Genomic DNA, 18,509 nt, shown 5'->3' with positions numbered 1-18,509 from the left:
TTTAGAACATAGAATGCCAGAGCTGAATCTACCAAGTTCAATGCTTTTAAGCAGCCAGTCTAGAGTCACTATCTTCTTCCCTCCCTCCCTCTCTCCCCTCCTTGCTTCCTTCCTTCCTTTTTTCCTTCCTTCCTTCCTTCCTTCCTTCCTTCCTTCCTTCCTTCCTTCCTTCCTTCCTTCCTTCCTTCCTTTCTTCCTCTGGGCAAGTCACTTAACCCTATTTTCCTCAGTTCTTCATCTGTAAAATGGGGGCACATTGGAGAAGGAAAGGGCAAACCATTTTAGTATCTTTGTGAAGAAAACTTCAAATGGGGTTATGAACGGTTGGACATGACTCAACAACAACACATTCTGTAGTCCCTAGAGAAGGAAGTTCTGTGCCCATCCAAACCATTTGTTCCATTATAAAGGCAGTCCTTCTTCATATCTGGCCATGAGCCCAATTCCATATTTGTTCCTGACAGACACTGCAAAGATCTCAAGTAGCATTAGGTCAACTGAGGGGGGAGATGGGAAGGACTTACTCCGAACAAGGACTTTTGCAAAAGAGGAGGCCTGGCCATAGGCATTCTTCACCATTACTGTGTAGGTGGCTGAATCCTCCACTGTGCATCTAGAAAGGAGGAAAGACTAAGGGAAGTGGTAATACGTGTATGGGGTCTCAGTTCCTGCCCCTTGGGTCTCCAGGAAAAACTGAACCTGGAATACAAAACTTAATTTTGTTTCTAAAATGAGTTCAATGTAAATTCACCTTCCCTATCTCTTACCCTGGGCCTGGACTTTAGATACATTAGAATGTCACAGATTTATTGATCTGGAGCAAGTCTTTGAGATGCTCTTAACCCATCTTCTCATTTTACAAATGAGGAAGCTTAGACCAAGAGAGACAATGTGATTTACTAATGGTCACTCAAGAAAAACAAGGCTTGAAATCCAGTCCCCCCCATTACATCCTACATCACCGTTTCCAAAATATTCTCTTCTTGAATTCCACCAATCTCCATCTTGGTTTCTCCACAGGAAGATCAAGATTCCTTCTTGAGAAAGCCTTCTGTAATCAATTTCTCTAGTCTATGAGCATTCTTCCAGAATAGAGACTATATATTGTATTCAGCAGAGCTATAATTAGCTTTTTATTATGCTAGTCAAGCATCATGGAGAGAAGAGGAAATAATGTATTTACTGGAGAAAAAGGAATATGTTCCCAGAAGATGATGAAGTTTCTACAGTTTCTAAGGCTGAAGGATTGCAAGTGTTATTAGTGACCTTAAAATTTCAATATCCAGATTTCCACAAACTAAATAAGCCTGTAATCAAAATATTTTTCTTTGTGTCTTGATTTAATAACTATTAAGCTCTTATAGTTTGAGGGATTGTACTGCAAGTAATTGTCTTTACCGTCACCTCTTTCCTATTTTGAAAAGAATAATAAAAAGTTTTCTTCACAAAAAATTTCAATCTCCAGGGACAATGCTCCCATTTTCCCATCCTAGTTATATCTTTGTTCTTTAGTCACATTGTTGCCTGGAAGTGGTACTTCTCACTTGAAGAAACTATTTTCATAGAAAAAATATTACAGTTATTCCTCTGGAGCAATAACTGGCAAAACAACTTCAGATACAATATATTAGATTTGATGGTTTAGATGCAATAATTTAGATGAAAATGTATTCATGACATTGAGTGATATAACCTTATATAAGGTAAGCATGTGGAGATCTCTGAATATGTGTTTATTCTCATCTTCTCAGCATAGAATTGCCCTGTAAGTAGGAATCCTATTTTTGCTTCTTTCAAGCTTTAAAAACCCAGGACCTCTTAATCTGGATGGATTTTCTAATAGCAAGCTAAGAAAAGGCTTGCAAATTTTCACTTTAAGCTCAAAGTCCCAGAGAAGTGGTAAGGAAAGAGAGACCGGCAGAAAAGATATATTACCTCCTGATCTCCAACGTGAACAAACCAAAATGATTCTTCATGGTGTATTTCCCAGCAGGAAAGAGGCGAGGGTCGATCTTAACATCATTTTTGTACCTGTAGAGACAGAACCATTTGAGAGTGAGGGTGAGAGGCTAGGTGGGTGGAAGGAGACATTTGGAGAGATCCCAGAGTAATATAATGAAAGGAGTAACAGATTGGAAGTCAAAAGATCTTGGCTGGAGCTCCAGTATCAACAGTTACTGTTTATATGACCTTGGACAATTCACATAATTATGCTAAGTCTCAGTTTCTGAAAAATGAGGATAATATTAGCATTCCTTGATTCTGAGGCTGTTGTGAGAACATCAGAAACCTTAATAGAAATGTGTTATTATTAGAGAGGGGAGAACTGATCCTTCCTCTCACTGGTCAGCCATACCTAGCCCCAAAAGATCAGGACACTGAGAAGAAAGCATTGAGCTGCAGGTCGGAACTGGAACTAGAAGTAGTGGAGAGAGGGCACTATTTCAGGTGGTATAACTTAGAGGAAACATTTCCTCCCCCAGTTTCGGGCACCAGATGCATAAAAATCAAGACCTCTGAAGTCTGACTGTTTTCTGTTTCTTAAAACAACTTGTGAGTTGGTCTTCCTCTTTCTTCATCCTAACACCTACCATTCTCAACTCCATTAAAATTCTAGTAGTTCTTTTTTGTGGTAGAGAAAAGCTAGAAATTAAGAGGATGTCCTTCCTCTGAAAATGGTATTACGTCCAGTGTCATCTCCAACCATCCTGATCTGTATCTGGTCATTGGAGGAGAAAGTGAGGCAGGTGACCTTGCACAGATCTCCCTCACATCAATCCAATTCACTTGTATGTCATGGTATCACCTCTCTGATGTCATGGTTCTCTTGCAGAACAAGAACAAACAACAGTTACAAAAACGGCTGGATCCATGGTTTATGAATGAAATGGAATACTATTATACTGAAGTGGCAGCTAGGTGGTGCCATAGTGCACAGAAAGCTCTGTTCCTGTAGTCAGATCTGAGTTTAAATCTCTTGACATTAGCTGTGTGGCCTTGGACAAGTCACTTAACCCTGTTGCCTCAGTTTTCTGTAAAATGAGTTTGAGAAGGAAACAGCAAACTATTTCAGTATTTCTGCCAAGAAAACTTCAAATGGTATCACAAAAAGTCAGACATGACTAAATAACACCCCCTCCCCTGAAATGTACTAAAAGAAATGGGGAAATAGAACATTTCAAAGAGAAGTGCAAAGACTTATGTAAAGTGAGAATAATTTATTCTAAAACACCAATATTATAAAAATGATAATTTTTGAAGATTTTTGTCAACTGATGAAGAATGAAGTGAGCAGAATCAGGAGACATAAGACCATAAGAATGAACTCCTTTGAAAGCCATAAAAATTTTAGTCAATACAAAGCCATCAATGATTCTCCAGGACTGATTGTGAAATGTGCTATCCATCATAGGAAGATGATAGATTAGGATGCAGAATGAGACACATCTTTTTGGAGTTTGTTTTGCTTCATGGTTCAAATTTCTTTCTTTTCTTTTCTTTTCTTTTTTTTTTAAATGAGGGGATAGGAAAAAGAGAAAATAGATATGTTAATTTTACAGTTTTACAATTTAAAATTTGGGAGTAGCACATCTGTAGTGCTCCAGATATGAATCATTTGATGGCACTATATGATTAGTTTTTAGGGTTAACTTTTATTTTTGTTATGACACTTCTTTAGAAGTGGGAGTAATTCACAAATGTTTGCAATACTTTTTTACAATTTTAATTTGCATTAACATCTTTTCCATCACTTTTGTAATTCTAAATAATTAACAAATCAATAAATCAAGTCTTAATTTATAGCATTAGCTGAGCTCAAGTTTACTATAGCACTCTTCTGCCAGTATGTCCAAGGTGGGGCTTGAACTAAAGGCTTCCTGGCTCTGAGGTCAACTCTCCTTCCATTTACTAAGCTAGACAATACACCAAAAGATCTCTTATATCAGTATGCAATACATAAAAAAGAAAAAGAACATATATTACATTCCTCAATTCATGTACCACATTTCAAAAATACATTTCTGTTTACTTGGAAATCTTATAGTAAGGCTTCAATAATTTTCAGTTACAATTGAGATTCTTGCCCAAATTGCAGGTGATCTCCACCTGTTTCAAGATTTATATTCAATTTCCTGGCTTCTTTTGCAAAGGAACTGGAAAAGCATCTAAGGTGTGGAGAAACCACAATCCTGACAAACCATTCTTTGGTTCTTTAGAAAGTCCCTGGGAAGGCAGGCTTTGCTTCCATGGTATAAACTAATTTTTTCCCCACCATCCAAATCCCAATATTACAGGTGAGCCGAGGGCAAGACTTTTAGAAAAGCTTCATTTTTAATAATTTGTCCAAGACACCTCAACGAGAGAGGAGTTACTAGAAAAAGGAGTGGGGATGTGAACAAGGTGCAAAAGGAGGCAGGAGTACATGAGCTGAGTTCTTGAGACATAAACCAAAATCCATTCTCTGGCTCTGGACCTATGCCATTCTCAGGCCACCTGCTCTGCATCCTCACTCACTGTCTCCTACCCAACACCTCTCCCTAGCCCACCAAACTGATGTGTCTGATGCATGTTCTTATGGCTCAAAGAAACAAATCTCTTCCCTTCCTGACCCATCTTCCTGGTGAGCTTTGACCGGACAGAAATTAAGCAATTGTGTTGCTGGGGCAACAGTCTGACTTCCTGGGTGATGAGCAAGTTAAGGTTGACCATACTCAGTAAAGAGCTCATCTGAGACTGCTTACCATCTAGGGGAGGGGGTAGAGGGAGGGAGGGGAAAAATCGGAACAGAAACGAGTGCAAGGGATAATGTTGTAAAAAAATTACCCTGGCATGGATTCTGTCAATATAAAGTTATTATAAAATAAAATATTAAAAAAGAGCTCATCTGAATAATAGAGTATTATGAGCTGGGTGTACCCCTTAGAGCAGAGATTCTTAATTTTTTGTGTTTTTCATGTTCTGGTGAGATCTAACTCAATTATGGCTTATTGACAACATTCATAAGTGAAGGATACACTAAATTTTGGTTATTTTTCAAATTCACCTTCATGTTCACAGATCTCCTGAAATCTCTCGACAGACCCCTTTGGAGGTCTGTGAACCCCAGATTAAGAATCCCTAAATTAGAGGATGGGCATTCAAATCCTACCTCTGAGATTTATTATTTTTGTGATCTTAAGCAAATTAATTAATCCCTCTGAGCCTCATTTCTTTATCTGTAAAATGAGTGGATTGGATTAAAGGGTTTTTGAGATCTCTCCAAGATCTAGATCTAATAAAATACTATTTTAGGAGATCCCTGTCTCAAAGGGTGATATAAAACTGAAATGAGGTCATAGGTAGGAGATACTTAGAAGACCTTCAAAGGTTTTCTAAAAGCTGATTGTTATAATTCTTTCTCATCTGATGACCACTATTCTTTTTTTAAAAAATTTCTGGTTATATATGTATATTAACTTTTAAAATACACATTTCTTTATGAATCATATTGAGAAAGAAAAATGAAAACAAAAGGGAAAAACCAGGAGAGGAAAAGAAACAGAAAAAAAAGTGAACATAGCGTTTTGTTTCTGAATGCAAAAGGCATCTTCTATCCAAAGTTCATTAGGATTGCCTTGGCACACTGAACTACTGAGAAGAACTAAATCTTTCATAGTTGATCATTGCACAATCTTGTTGTTACTGTGTATAGTGTATTCCTGGTTCTGCTTGTTTCACTCAGTATCAGGCCGTTCTAAAATCAACTTGTATATCATTTTTTATAGAACAATAATATTCCATTACTTTCATACACTATAACTTATTTAGTCATTGATGGGCTGGGTGGCCACTATTCTACTACAGACCTTTTCTACCAGCTCAGAAACTGAGGCCAAAAGAGCTGAAATACTTTATATTCAAAGAATCTAGAATTTTAAATGAACTCATGAATTATTTTGTCCACTCATCTTATTTTACAGATAGGGAAAGTGATGATTAGAGGAAGAAAGCGGCTTGTCTATGGACATCTATGTGTCAGGAATGGTTGAATTGGAAGTAGCTCCTATTACCTCAAACTGTCTTGGAACTCTTAGAAAATAATCTGGTGGCGTGAAGCATTGGATTGACATGACCTCCTTTCCAGTCCCACCATTGACACTGACCATTTGAGATGATAAATAGAAAGCATTTTTGCAACTATAAAGTGCTGTATAAATGGATGATACTGATGATGATGACTGCAACAGATTCCCAACAAGTCTTCCCATTTCTCCTCTCTTGTTAGTCCATCCTTCATCACACTAGTGTAATTTTTTTTAAACATAAAGCATATCATGTCACTCCTTTGTTCAAAAATCTTCAATGACTCTCCACTACCTACTGAGCAAACTTCAGATTCCTTTGCTTAACGATTGAGGCTCCCTATATCTTGGGGCCACACTAATTTTTCCAGCTTTTCCTTTCCTCCATTCAATTTGTACTTTAGCAATAGGTATGTTCTCTGTCCCTGAAACTTGCTGCTGGCTAATCACCCTCTGTTCCTGCACTCATATTATTACCCAGGTTTGTCATGCCCTCTGAGTCCCTCTTCATCTGCTGAATTCCCAGCCTTCCTTGATAAGTGTTTCCTGATCCCATTAATCCTTTTATCCTACCTAGATCCTGTTTGTGTATATGTATGTTGTTTCTTTTGTGAGCTAGCTGAGGGAAGGAATTGGCTCCCCCCCCCTTTCTTGTGTTCCCACTGGTACATAGTTGTTGTTTATTGGCTTTTCAATTATGTCTGATTCTTCGTGATCCAATTTAGAATTTTCTTGGCAAAGATACTAAAATGGTTTGCCATTTCAGCTCATTTTTACAGATGAGGAAACTGAGGCAAACAGAGCCCAAGGTCACACAGTTACTAAGAGTCTGAGGCCAGACTTGAAGAGATCTAAAGATGAATCATCCTGATTCCAAGCTTAGCATTCTATCTTATTAAATGCAAATTGACTGACAAACATATATCATCACTTCCAGGAAGGCTGCCCTGCTGGCCCTAGGTCAATAAAAACCTTAGCCTTAAACGTCCGGTGGCATTTTGTTTGTATCTCTCTAATGAACTGATAGAGGAGCAGTATGGGCTCATGATTGAAAGCCTCTGACCCCCTTTTTTGGGGGGGTTGTTGTTGTTCTCACAGTGCTTGTGCACACAATAGGTGCTTAATAAATGTTTGTTAAATGAATGATCTATCAAGATCACTGTGCCTAGTTTGCAGAAAAAGAAATTGAGATTAACAGAATGGAAGTGTTTTATAAGCATAGAATCTAGAGTTGTAAATGAATTTATAAATTATTTTATCCACTCATTTTACAGGTGAAGAGAGTAATAATTAGAGAAGGAAAGTGTCTTGTCTATGGATATCCATTTCTCAACAATGGCTGAGCTGGGAACAACCCTTTGGTTTCCTGGCATTATTTATCTTGAGCTGTTTCTGCATGATTCTCTAGGAAATTGGGGGCAATTACCAGAATGGGAAACCCCCTCATCTAGCTCCCTGTCTGGGAATCTATTGAAGCTCCCATTAAGATCTTTTAGAACTACTTTGTTTCCCATAGTATCCAAAGATGGTAACGTAATTTTCTATGTCCAGACCTGGTAAAGACATCTCGAGGGCTCCTGAGTCATTCACATTTGGCCGTGGGCACAATCTTGGTCCTGAGCCAGGAATCTTGCTGCATGTGTTGTGGCAACTAAGTTGTCAGAAACAGCCCCTCTCATAATAAGCTTCCAGGAGACGCCCTTGGCTTTTGGCCACAGGATTGGGAGGGATCCAGGTTTGGTTGCCAGGATTCAGGCAGCTGAGACGTGGGTACTGCCATTCCCTACTCCCACCCATGAGAACATCAGCTCACATGTGGAGAAGAACAAAGTCAAGAAAGATCACCGTCCCAACAACAGGAGCTGTCCTGACGTAGAATGGCCTGGCTTAGGAGTGTCGGGTTCCCCTTTACTGGTCTAAAGCACAGACTGAATGTCTACTTGAATGACACTAGGAATTTTTTTCCAGGTATGGATCGATCTGTTCTTTAGACTCTTACAGTCTGTGATTCATCCTCCTGATAGCCCCGTGAAATGGACAGGCCACAGGGAAATGTGGTGCCTGGACAGTGGTGATCACAGATTTAAAATTGGAAGCAGTTCTGGGACACAGGACTATGAATTTGGAGCTGAATAGGGAGACTGAAACCCAGAAAGTGATTTGTTGACATTTTCACAGGAGAGTGGGGGACAGAGGTGGAGATTTGAACCCAGGACCCCCATTTCCAAATTCAGTCCTTCTGTGCCATGGTGCCCCGGCCTCACTGTCTCCTACAAATTGTTTCTCTCTTGGCTTTCCCATCTCTAACGGGGATGCCCAGCTCTGAACAGCTGTGTGAGGGGCCCTCCAGAATCATATTTTTATGATCCTCTGCCCCATAGAGAGCTGGCTGAGAAGGAGCTAAGAATATCTTTATAGAGAGCCGCCTGGAGCCAGTTTTGTACCCAGCAGTTGCCTTAGGGATCTCTCTATTTCTGAGTCTTGGACATATGGTCAAGTGAGATCTATGGAACCACAGGCTAAGATTCTGAGGTTCATTGGGTCACACATGGAGAGTTAGAAGGGACCATCTAATCTAATCTTCTCATTTACAGATAAGGAAATTGAGGCTTAGAGGTGAGATTTGTCCAATGTCACACAGCTAATAAGTTTTAAACTCAGATCTTCCTGATTTTAACTCTAGCCTTCTCTCCATTGGACTGCACTGCTAGTTCCATCGGCACCTGAGTTCTTTTAGAGCAAAGCTTCTTAAACTGTAGTTTGTGACCCCATAAGGGGTCATGTAACTAAATGTGAGGGTCAGGAAATTAAGATTTGCTGTCATTATATGGTTGATTTGTACACTTATTTTATATCCCTATATATTTGGAATTGAATAAAAATTTCGAGTGAAAAGAGGTTAAGAGTGGGAAAAGTTTGAGAATCCTGGCTTAGAGCAGAGATTTTTAACCTGGTGCTCACAGATCCCTCAAGAGGTCCGAGGAGGTTTTCAGAAGGTCTGTGAGCTTGGGTGGAAAAAAAAACTTCTCTCTTTATTTTCAGTAGCTTTTAACTAAAATTTAGCATTTCCTTCAATGATTTAAAGACACTCTTCTGAGAAGAGGTACAAAGGCTTCATGGGACTACCAAAAAGATCCAAACCAAAAATGGCTAAAATCTAGGACAATGAAGGCCCCTGAGGTATTCATAAGAGCATAATATCATAAGATTTAGAGCCAGAAGGAGCCATCTTTTTTCCAGCATTCATTTTGCAAAGGAAAAAGCTGAAGGTGGGATAGAGTAAGTGAACTTGTTGAAATTCACAAGGGGTAGTAATAAATAAAGCCAGAATCAGAACTTCTGCCTTTTCATTCCATACTGAATATTTTCCCAAGCCTTTGGGACTCTGAGATCCAGAGCACTGGGAAAACATCACACTGTGGATTCTTGTCTTGCTGCTTCACCCAGCATGGAGACTCAGAGAGAGTGAGCATCTGACCTAAGGTTGCTCAGCACAGAATCAGGATTAGAACTCATTCCCTGAACAAATGAACTCCATGTATCCCTTCCTCTAGCTCCAACACATACCCACTCTCTGTTACTTACCAGGTGACTTGAGGTGGAGGAGACGCGTACACAGTACAGGTCAACAAAACAGATTCATTTTCCCAGACTGTGTGGGAGCGGAGAGGGATCCAGAAGAAAGGACCCCGGCTGGAACATAGCTCCCTCAATTCTTTAGCCTCACGGATCTTGTCTTCTGTCTAGAAATGTTGCGGGGTAGAGAGAAAGAAGAGAGCTTGTGACTCCTGCAGCCCATGGTCAGCAATCCTGTATACAGCCATGTCTCATTTAGCATAGTTCCTTGATACACAGCAGGCACTTTATAAATGTTTACTGATTATCTCCACTCTTTTCTCTACTATCTCTTCTTCTTCCCTTCATCTGTACCATTCCTTCCACACCACTCTCATGCTTTCTCCTTTCACTCCATCCTTTTTTAAATTAATATTTTATTTTCCCTCAATTATGTTACAAACAATTGTAATGTTATTTTAAAAATGTTTGAGTTCCAAATTCTTTCTCTTTCTTCCTCTTCTTCCTTCTCCCTCAAAATTATAAGCAATTTGACATAGGTTATACATATACATATGTATATACATATACAATGTATAATATATAATTGCAATGTTAGTTATGTTGTGAAAGAAAACACAGAAAAAAACTCCAAGAAAAATGTTTTCCCTTTCTTTCTCTTCTCCCTCCTCCCTAAAAATGGTAAGCAATTTGACATAGGTTTATATACACACACACACACACAGATGTATAATATATAATTGCAATGTTAGTCATGTGAAAGAAAACACGGACAAAAAACTCCAAGAAAAAATAAAGTAAAGCAAAAGGATGCTTGAAAACATTCAGACATCCATTAGTTCTTTCTCTAGAGGTGAATAACAATTTTTATCCTAAGTCCTTCAGAATTGTCTTAGATCACTGTATTTCTGAGAATAGCTAAGGAACTCATACTTGATCATCACACAGTGTCGCTGTTACTGTTTACAATGTCCTCCTGGATCTGTTCATTTCACTTTGTATCAGTTCATGTAAATCTTTCCCATTCTATCTTTCCTAAAGAGAATGGAAGTATCCTTTGATAGAAAGAATATTGGACTAGGAAGCCCATCCCAACTCTTACATTCTCTAGTCTGAGGTCCCTTTTAGTTTTCATGGTCTCTGTCCTAAAGACTCCTCTCATTTCTTCCATTATTTGTTCTAAGGTTCCTCCAGATCTCATATTCTGTTTCCATCTCCTCTATTCAACTCAAATACCAGGGATCTCTGGAGCAAATAAATGCTCAGAGACAGCCTCTTCCCAGATTCCCCATTTCCTACCCATTTGTCCTCTCAGATGTCAAGCCTCGCAAACTCCAAAAGAGCTGGAGGAATCGTTAGAGGCAATCTAATTCCACTATCTAATTTCACTGATGAGAAAAGGAGCCTGAGAACTGTGAAGTAATACATCCAATGTTATGTAGTGAGTTCATGGGAAAGCCAGTCTTAAAGGCCATTTGCTTGGTGGAGCCAGAAACTGGCTAGACTGTTTTTGAAGGAATATAGAATTACACAGCAAAAGCTATAAAAATACTTCATGTTAGATCTCAGTGTGATGTTTATACCCTAGAGAAGTTAATGATAGCAAGAAAAGACCCATCCCTATAAAAAGTATTCCCAACTATATATGTGGTTGCAAAAATACCAAACCTAAAGAACAACTATGTGAGGAAATGGTTGAATAAAGGGTGCATATGAATATAATAGAATTTCATTGTGCCTCAGAGGAGGACAGATGTAGAAGCTATAGGGGAAAATGGACAAGACTTGAAATGGGACAGAGTGAAGCAGAGTTGAACAATGTGCCATGGGAAGAGGATTTTGAAAGACTTTTAAGTCTGAGGACGTGGCTTCTGACCCAGGCTCTATCATTTCCATTTGTGTGATCTTGGGAAAGTCCCTTATTCTATGCCTCTGTTTCCTTATCTGTCAAATGAGGGGATTAGAAGAAATGAATTTAAAGTTTTAAGTCTCTGTTCATTGCTTCTAGCTCTTGGGATCCCTAATTTTCTCCAATACTCAGTTCTGCTGCCCCCATACGACATCTTTCCTGACTCCCACACAGTGTGGATAGCTCTTTTTTTCTCTTGAAATCATTTTCTCCTTACATATAAAGTGTTTATTTCCTTATGTATATGTTATCCCTTCCCCCAAGTAGAATATGAACTCCTTGAAGATGGATTCTTTCTTTTTTGTACCACTAGTGTCTAATACAATGCCCTCTATACAGTGGGTGCTTAATAAATATTTGCTTGCTTGAATGGAAATCTTTGACCATACATGAAACATATACATGAAATATAATTATGTAATCAATCAGCAAGCATTTATTAAGTTCCTATTTTATGCCAGATGTAGAGACAGTATGGCAGAGTGAATAGAGGATTAGTCTGAAAGTCTTAAGTTCAAAACCTGTTGCTGATACATACTGGCTTTGTGACTTGGGCTCTTAACCACCTTTTCATGTCTCAGGCAACTCTCTATAAGACTCTAAGTGACAGAGTAGGTATCAGTCTGCATTGGGAGAGGGAGGGAGCTTCTTATTCTGGTAAAGTGACAGACTGGATAAAACAGACAGATGTGCAAGACATTGTGCTGAGGGCTAAAGATACAAAGACGAAAGAAATGGTTCTTGTTTGTATGGAGCTTACATTCTGTCTGGGAAAATAATATGAAAAGTAGATTCAAAAAACATAAATAGTAAATAGAAAGTTGACACAAATGTGTAATATGACTCATTGCTATAGTTAGTATATGAGATCTTTGGTTTTTTGATCAGTAAAGAAATAATCCTCCAAACCCTATGCTCAATCCTACAAACTCTTTGAGAGTGACAATACAGGTCCAGGGATGAAGAGATTCAGAGGTTTCAGGCCAGGGGACCACAGAGCTCCCTGTGATCCTATGTTCCCCTGCTTACCCTATGCCATAGTGCTTTCCGATCCACTCTCTCCCGAAGCATGCGGCAGATGTTCAGGATGCTGATTTCGGTTTTCTCCCAGTCATTCCCAAAACCCACCCGCTTCTCACCACGTTTTTCTACTTCCAGGACAGAGACTTCACTCCTCAATTTGGCTTCCCTGAGAATGAGAAATATTTCCATCTTAAATAGTAATATCTAGTCTGCCCACAGTCTCAAACTGCCCCAAAGTCCATTCTATCTCTGTTTTTGAGGTTGATTGGGGGAACCCCAATAGTCCTATTTGTCAATATCATTCCTGTCCCTCAATTACCTTTTCTTCTCCTGTCCACTTAGTTAATTCCTCCCCATTTGTCAAGTCTCAATTCATTTCCAACCTCTTCCTTTTTGAAGACTGTCCTGATCACCCCAATTTCTCTCTCTCTTTCCCTGGATTTCCATTACATGAATGGTCCAACCTCCTTAGCTGTCCACATACTCTGCTGCAAATTTAGCTTTTTATGTGCATGAGCAAGTAGAGTGGAGAGAACCCACTATCTGGCAACAGAATTATCAAGTATAAAGTTTGACCACTTCCTACCTATGGTATCTTGGGCAAATCATTGCCTCCTCTGGCCAATGATACCCAGAAAGTCAGAGTTCAACAGAAGTTGGCTAGTCTAATATCTCCCTTTTAAAGCCCCTCTCAACTCTGACATTCTCAGTTCTAAGGGCCCTCCTAGTTCTTCCCAGCTCTGACATCCTGGGTTCTATGGGCCCTCCCAGCTTTGACATCCTGGGTTCTAAGGGCCCTCCCAGCTCTGACATCCTAGGTTCCAAGAGCCCTCCTAGCTCTGAACTTCTGGGGTCTAAGGGCCCTCCCAGCTCTGACATCCTGTCTAAGAGCCCTCCCAGCTTTGACCTCCTGCGTTCTAAGGGCCCTCCCAGCTCTGACCTCCTGCGTTCTAAGGGCCCTCCCAGCTCTGACCTCCTGCGTTCTAAGGGCCCTCCCAGCTCTGACATTCTGGGTTCTAAGGGCCCTCCCAGCTCTGACATCCTAGGTTCTAAGGGCCCTCCCAGCTTTGACATCCCGGATTCTAAGGGCCCTCCCAGCTTTGACATCCTGGATTCTAAGGGCCCTCCCAGCTCTGACATCCTGGGTTCTAAGGGCCCTCCCAGTTCTGACATTGTATGTTCCAAGATTCTTCCTAGCTCTTAAATTCCATGTTCTAGGTAGCCATTTAGCTCTAAGATTCTAGGCTCTAAAATATTTTCCAATCTGATTTTTTATTCTAAGGCCTCTTCTTCCTCTAAAGCCTATACTCTAAGACTCCTCTTCCATCTGACATTGTTCTGTCAGATTCTTAATCCTAGTCTTTTTTTCTTTATTATGTAAGTATGTTCAATTGATTAATCAATAGCTCCTGGGATGACCACTGACAATGTTTTGATTTCTTTCTATATAAAATATGTGTAAGTCTTTTTATTGCTCCCTATTCCTACTCTCTACTCTTCCCCTCCCCATCTTCCCCAGGTATCTCTGTGAAACTCTTAACAATGATCCTTCTGCACAGCCCTTCAGTGAGAAGGCAGGAAAAGAGAGACCAAATGACCCCTTTCCTGGGCCACTGATTCTCTGGAAGGTTAACCCAGCTCACCAAGATATCTCTGTAGCAGTCAGGGCCAGGGCAGCTGCCATGGAATAATCCAGGGAGCTAAATTGTTCCTCTTCCTCACTGAGGAAAGAAAAAAAAAAGAAAATGAATAGAGCTGAGGAGAAAGAGCCAGCTAGAGGAGTGGATGGTACTGGACATGTTTTTCTGGGAATCCAAATGGACTAGTTTATTTCAAAAGTCCTTTTCTGATCTATTCCATTATCCTGTGAGGTCTCTTTTTAATAAAAGTTTCACTACAAAATATACTCAAACATACAAATTAAGGAATAAATCTCATCTAAAATCCATAGTATTTTACAAAAAAGAATAACAAAAATGTACAGACAACTAAGACACAAATGTTTTATTAGTATTTTTGCTCAAGTTGGAAATGATGGTATATTGTCATTATTCTCCTGATCTGTCTTTAAAAAGCCTTTCATATCTTCCCCATAGTTTTATTTATTTTTTAAAATGAATTGTAGTTTAAGGAATTGTTTTAAAAAAAGAGAAAGAAAAGATTGATTTGCTTTTTGAAGTCATCTGCCTTCTCTTCCAACCCTAATGCTTTAGAAAAAGGAGTGTCCCAGAGAAGGAACTGTATCTCCATAAAACTTGGAGCTCTCTGAATCTAGGGGATCTGTTCTCTGCTTGCTCTGTGGCACCCCATAGCTCCCAACATGAGAGAAGGATGAGGGAAGACTGAAGGCAAGGTGGAGATTCATGGGATGGCTCACTCCAGGAAAATAGTAGCACAATGAAAGAGAGCTTTCCTTCCATCTCTCAGTTCTTTGTGCTCCCAAGGCCTTGCCAATTCCCCTCAGATCCCAAACACAGGCACATACAATGATAGAATCAGATGTCATCTCAGAGACTCTCTTGGCAAACCTAAGGCCAAAGATGGTACCTTCTCTCTAACATGGCTGACAGGTTGGTTAGCTTTACTTGAAGTGCTTGAAGATCTCCAATGAGAAAAAACCAGCTGCCTCCTGAGATAGCTCCTGAAACCTTTGGGGCAGCTATCATGACTGGGAAGTCCTTCCATCTCTCCATCTCTTTTTAATTACCATCCATTAGTATAAATTTTACCCCAGAAACCAAGAAGAATAAAAGTAGTCAGTCCCTTTCCCACATAGCAAATTCATGAAGATAATTATATTCTATCCCTCCCTTTCCTCTTCAAGTTATTTGCTTGTTAGTTTAAAGAAACGTTCCAAGTTTCTTCACCTTTAGAGGGATCCTTTCTTGACGTACTGGTCACCAACCCTTTTACCATTTTGGTCACTCTCTTCTGGACACTCTTTGGGTTGTCAGTGTTCATCCTAAAATGTGGGACCCAGGACTGGCACAGTAATATCACTGTGGGGCTGACCAGGGCAAAGGATTATGGGACTCTCAGCCCCCATGCATCTGGAAATGCAGCCTTCAATCATCCTAGCTTAGGAGTTGTTCCTTCCCACAGCCACCCCTTACCTTGTATGGAACTTTCTTTTTTGGGTGGCAGAGGACATATGCAGACTCCGCTGCCTCTCTTCCTTCTGTTCCTCCTGACTTCTGTGTTCTAGCCGGTGTATCTCCATGTCTCCTACTAACCTTAAGGGAGAGATCAGAATACTCATAATAACCATGCTACACCCCTCCCCTGAAATAAAACTTTTCCATTTGTCTTCTCCCAACACTCCTGCCTTTTTAAAATCTTGATTTTTTATTAGATTACTTTTCATTCTAAATAAATATCTCCTTTTCCCCTTCCTTTACCCAGCCCTTAAAAATCTAAGCCATGGCAGGCTAAGTCATCTTTGTCACAAAGAATAAGAAAGAGAAAGACACACAGAAACACACACACACACACACACACACACACACACATACATACAGAGAGAGAGAGAGAGAGAGAGAGAGAGAGAGAGAGAGAAGGAAGTTCAGTAAAACTCACCAAAGGGGTAGCTAAGTGGTGAGGTTAATTAACAGTAATGGGCTTGGAACTAGGAAAACTCGTTCATCTTCCTAAATTCAAATCTATCCTCAGATACTTACTATCCATGTGACTCTGGACAAGTCCCTTCACCCTTTCTGCCTCAGTTTCCTCATCTGTAAAATGAGCTGGAGAAGGACATGGCAAACCACTCCAATATTTCTGCCAAGAAAATCTCAAATGGAATCAGGGAGAGTCATACATAACTGAAAAGTGACTGAACAACGAAACTAAGCAAGGCAAGAGATTGAGCTTGATAAGTGCTTGACTTAACTTGACTCAACATCAACCAAATCAGACTGTACCTACAATGTTCTACCTCCATAATGCCCCTTCCCAACCTCTGAAAAGAATATCACAAATGTGCTGGAGCTGGGATGATTCTGCCTCTTTTATGGAGGATGAGAAGCTCATTGAATTAATCAAACAGCAACCTCATTCTAAGGGCTTACTGTGTTTAGGCACTGTGCCAGGGTTTCAAAGACAAAATGTAAAGAATCCTTGCTCTCGAGGAGGGTATATTCTAGGTCCTCATAAAAAATAGAAAAGCAACAGCTGTTGTAGCCTTGGAAAGCCTGGGAAACACTCTGTTCTCCAAACATTCCATTATCCTTGTAGAGGGAAAGGAACACTGAATGTGAAGTCAAAACTGGGTTCAAAAAAAAGGATCAAAAACCATCAATTGGAGAACAGATTGGGATCCCTGAGCGTATGGAAATACAAAGATTTTGAAAATGAATTTTGAAAAGAAAAAAGAAAATATGAAAATGTTGTAAGAAACATCAACATGATGAGGACCAATAGAGAAGCATGGAAAGACTTAGCTGAACAAAGCAACATAAACAAAGGCAGGAAAACAATATACCTAATGATTCCAACATCACTGAAAAAACCCTCTGCTAATATGGATTTCTGTGAAATTATAAGTGGCCCCAAAGAGATGATAGAGTGTACTTCCCTTCTTCCTCTGCACATGGGGGAGACTATACATCTGGACACTAGCATATACTTTTAGATTTGCTGAACTTTTCCCCCCTCCTTTTTTGTCATGAAATGGTTTTAAGAGAGAGCAAGCATTTATTAAGCACCAATGTGCCAGACACTGTTCTTAGCACCATACAAATAATATATTATATGTGCTATTCGGATATATTGGGATATATGGGATATATGTGCTATTCGTATCCCCATTTTACAGGTGAGGAAACTGACATAGGTGAAGTCAGTCATGCAGCTAAGTAAGTATCTGAGACTGGATGTGAACTCAAGCCTTCCTGCCCCATCTAACTTGTCTCTGAGAGATGAGGAAAAATGGGAACAAAGGTCACACAAAACCCAAAGAAGTCAATTTTTAAATGTGTTTTAAAAGGCCTGAGTTCCAGTCCTGGATCCATTACATACTGTAGACTTGAGGAAGCCATAGGATCATAGAATTCAAATTAGAAGGAACCTTAGAGGTAAATCTAGTCTGGCCTACTTATTATACTGAAGAGAAGACTGAGGTACAAAGAGGTCAAGTGACTTAGATCACTCATGTAGTAAAGAGCAGAATCTGGATTTGAACTCAGAGCTTTTATCTGCATGCCCCACTCTACACTACACCATCCCCTTCCCCCATATCATCTCTGTGAATTTCTGCTTCTTGAGCTATAAAATGGGGATAGCCATTCTTACACCATCTCACCATGGTTCTGAGAAGAGATTTGTAAACCTTAAGGAAGCTATCATTATTAAAACATTATTGTCATGAATGTCTTGGCCACTATGGTGGCGGTGTGGATGGAGCATAGAGCCTGGAGTCAGGAGTTCAAATCTGACCTCAGACCCTACTAGCTGTGTGACTCTGGGCAAGTCATGTGAATCCTGTTTTCCCCAGTCTCCCCATCTGTAAAATGAGCTGGAGAAGGAAATGACAAGCCACTCCAGTCTCTTTGCCAAGAAAACCCCAAATGGATTTACAAAGAGTAGGACGTGACTGAACCATGACTAGACCATAACACAAATGTCTCCCTTGCTTCTACCTTCCATATTACAATAGAGGGCAACACAATCCTCCCATCTCCCAGGCTCCCAACCCAGGAGTCATCCTGGACTTCCCACTTTCTTTTACCCCTATATCCAAATTGTTAAGATTTGTCGATTTCACCTCTGCACCATCTCTCCAACACACCCCCTTCTCTCTTCAGACACTTGTACATCCCTAGTATTCTCAGTACTTATAGAACAGTGTCTTGCCACAATAAGCACTTTACAAATGCTTTTGACTGGTTGGTGATTCTATGAAGTTTACAAAAACCACTTTCTTCCTAATGAAGCAGGAAATG

General features: G+C 39.9%; 1 protein-coding gene across 2 annotated transcripts in view; it reads right to left on the bottom strand.

Moving 5' to 3' along the window:
* MYOM3 (myomesin 3) overlaps positions 1–18,509 on the bottom strand; it is an 80,465-nt gene that overhangs the window by 58,674 nt on the left and 3,282 nt on the right. Inside the window, exons 1-7 of one of the 2 annotated variants that reach the window (XM_051988230.1) lie at positions 16,248–16,347; positions 15,684–15,803; positions 14,214–14,291; positions 12,577–12,736; positions 9,648–9,805; positions 1,936–2,031; positions 525–613 (exon numbers count right to left, since the gene is read on the bottom strand). In XM_051988230.1, coding sequence (XP_051844190.1) covers positions 525–613; positions 1,936–2,031; positions 9,648–9,805; positions 12,577–12,736; positions 14,214–14,291; positions 15,684–15,790 — 688 coding nt within the window. In that variant the 5' untranslated portion in view covers positions 15,791–15,803; positions 16,248–16,347. Of the gene's footprint in view, positions 1–524; positions 614–1,935; positions 2,032–9,647; positions 9,806–12,576; positions 12,737–14,213; positions 14,292–15,683; positions 15,804–16,247; positions 16,348–18,509 lie in introns of those variants that run through there. The other variant, XM_051988229.1, reaches the window with a different exon arrangement.

This window comes from Antechinus flavipes, chromosome 3 (genome assembly GCF_016432865.1).
Source record: "Antechinus flavipes isolate AdamAnt ecotype Samford, QLD, Australia chromosome 3, AdamAnt_v2, whole genome shotgun sequence".
Lineage (NCBI taxonomy): Eukaryota > Metazoa > Chordata > Mammalia > Dasyuromorphia > Dasyuridae > Antechinus > Antechinus flavipes.
Note: the sequence above shows the minus strand (reverse complement) of the source record. Positions and strands in the feature narration are given on the sequence as shown.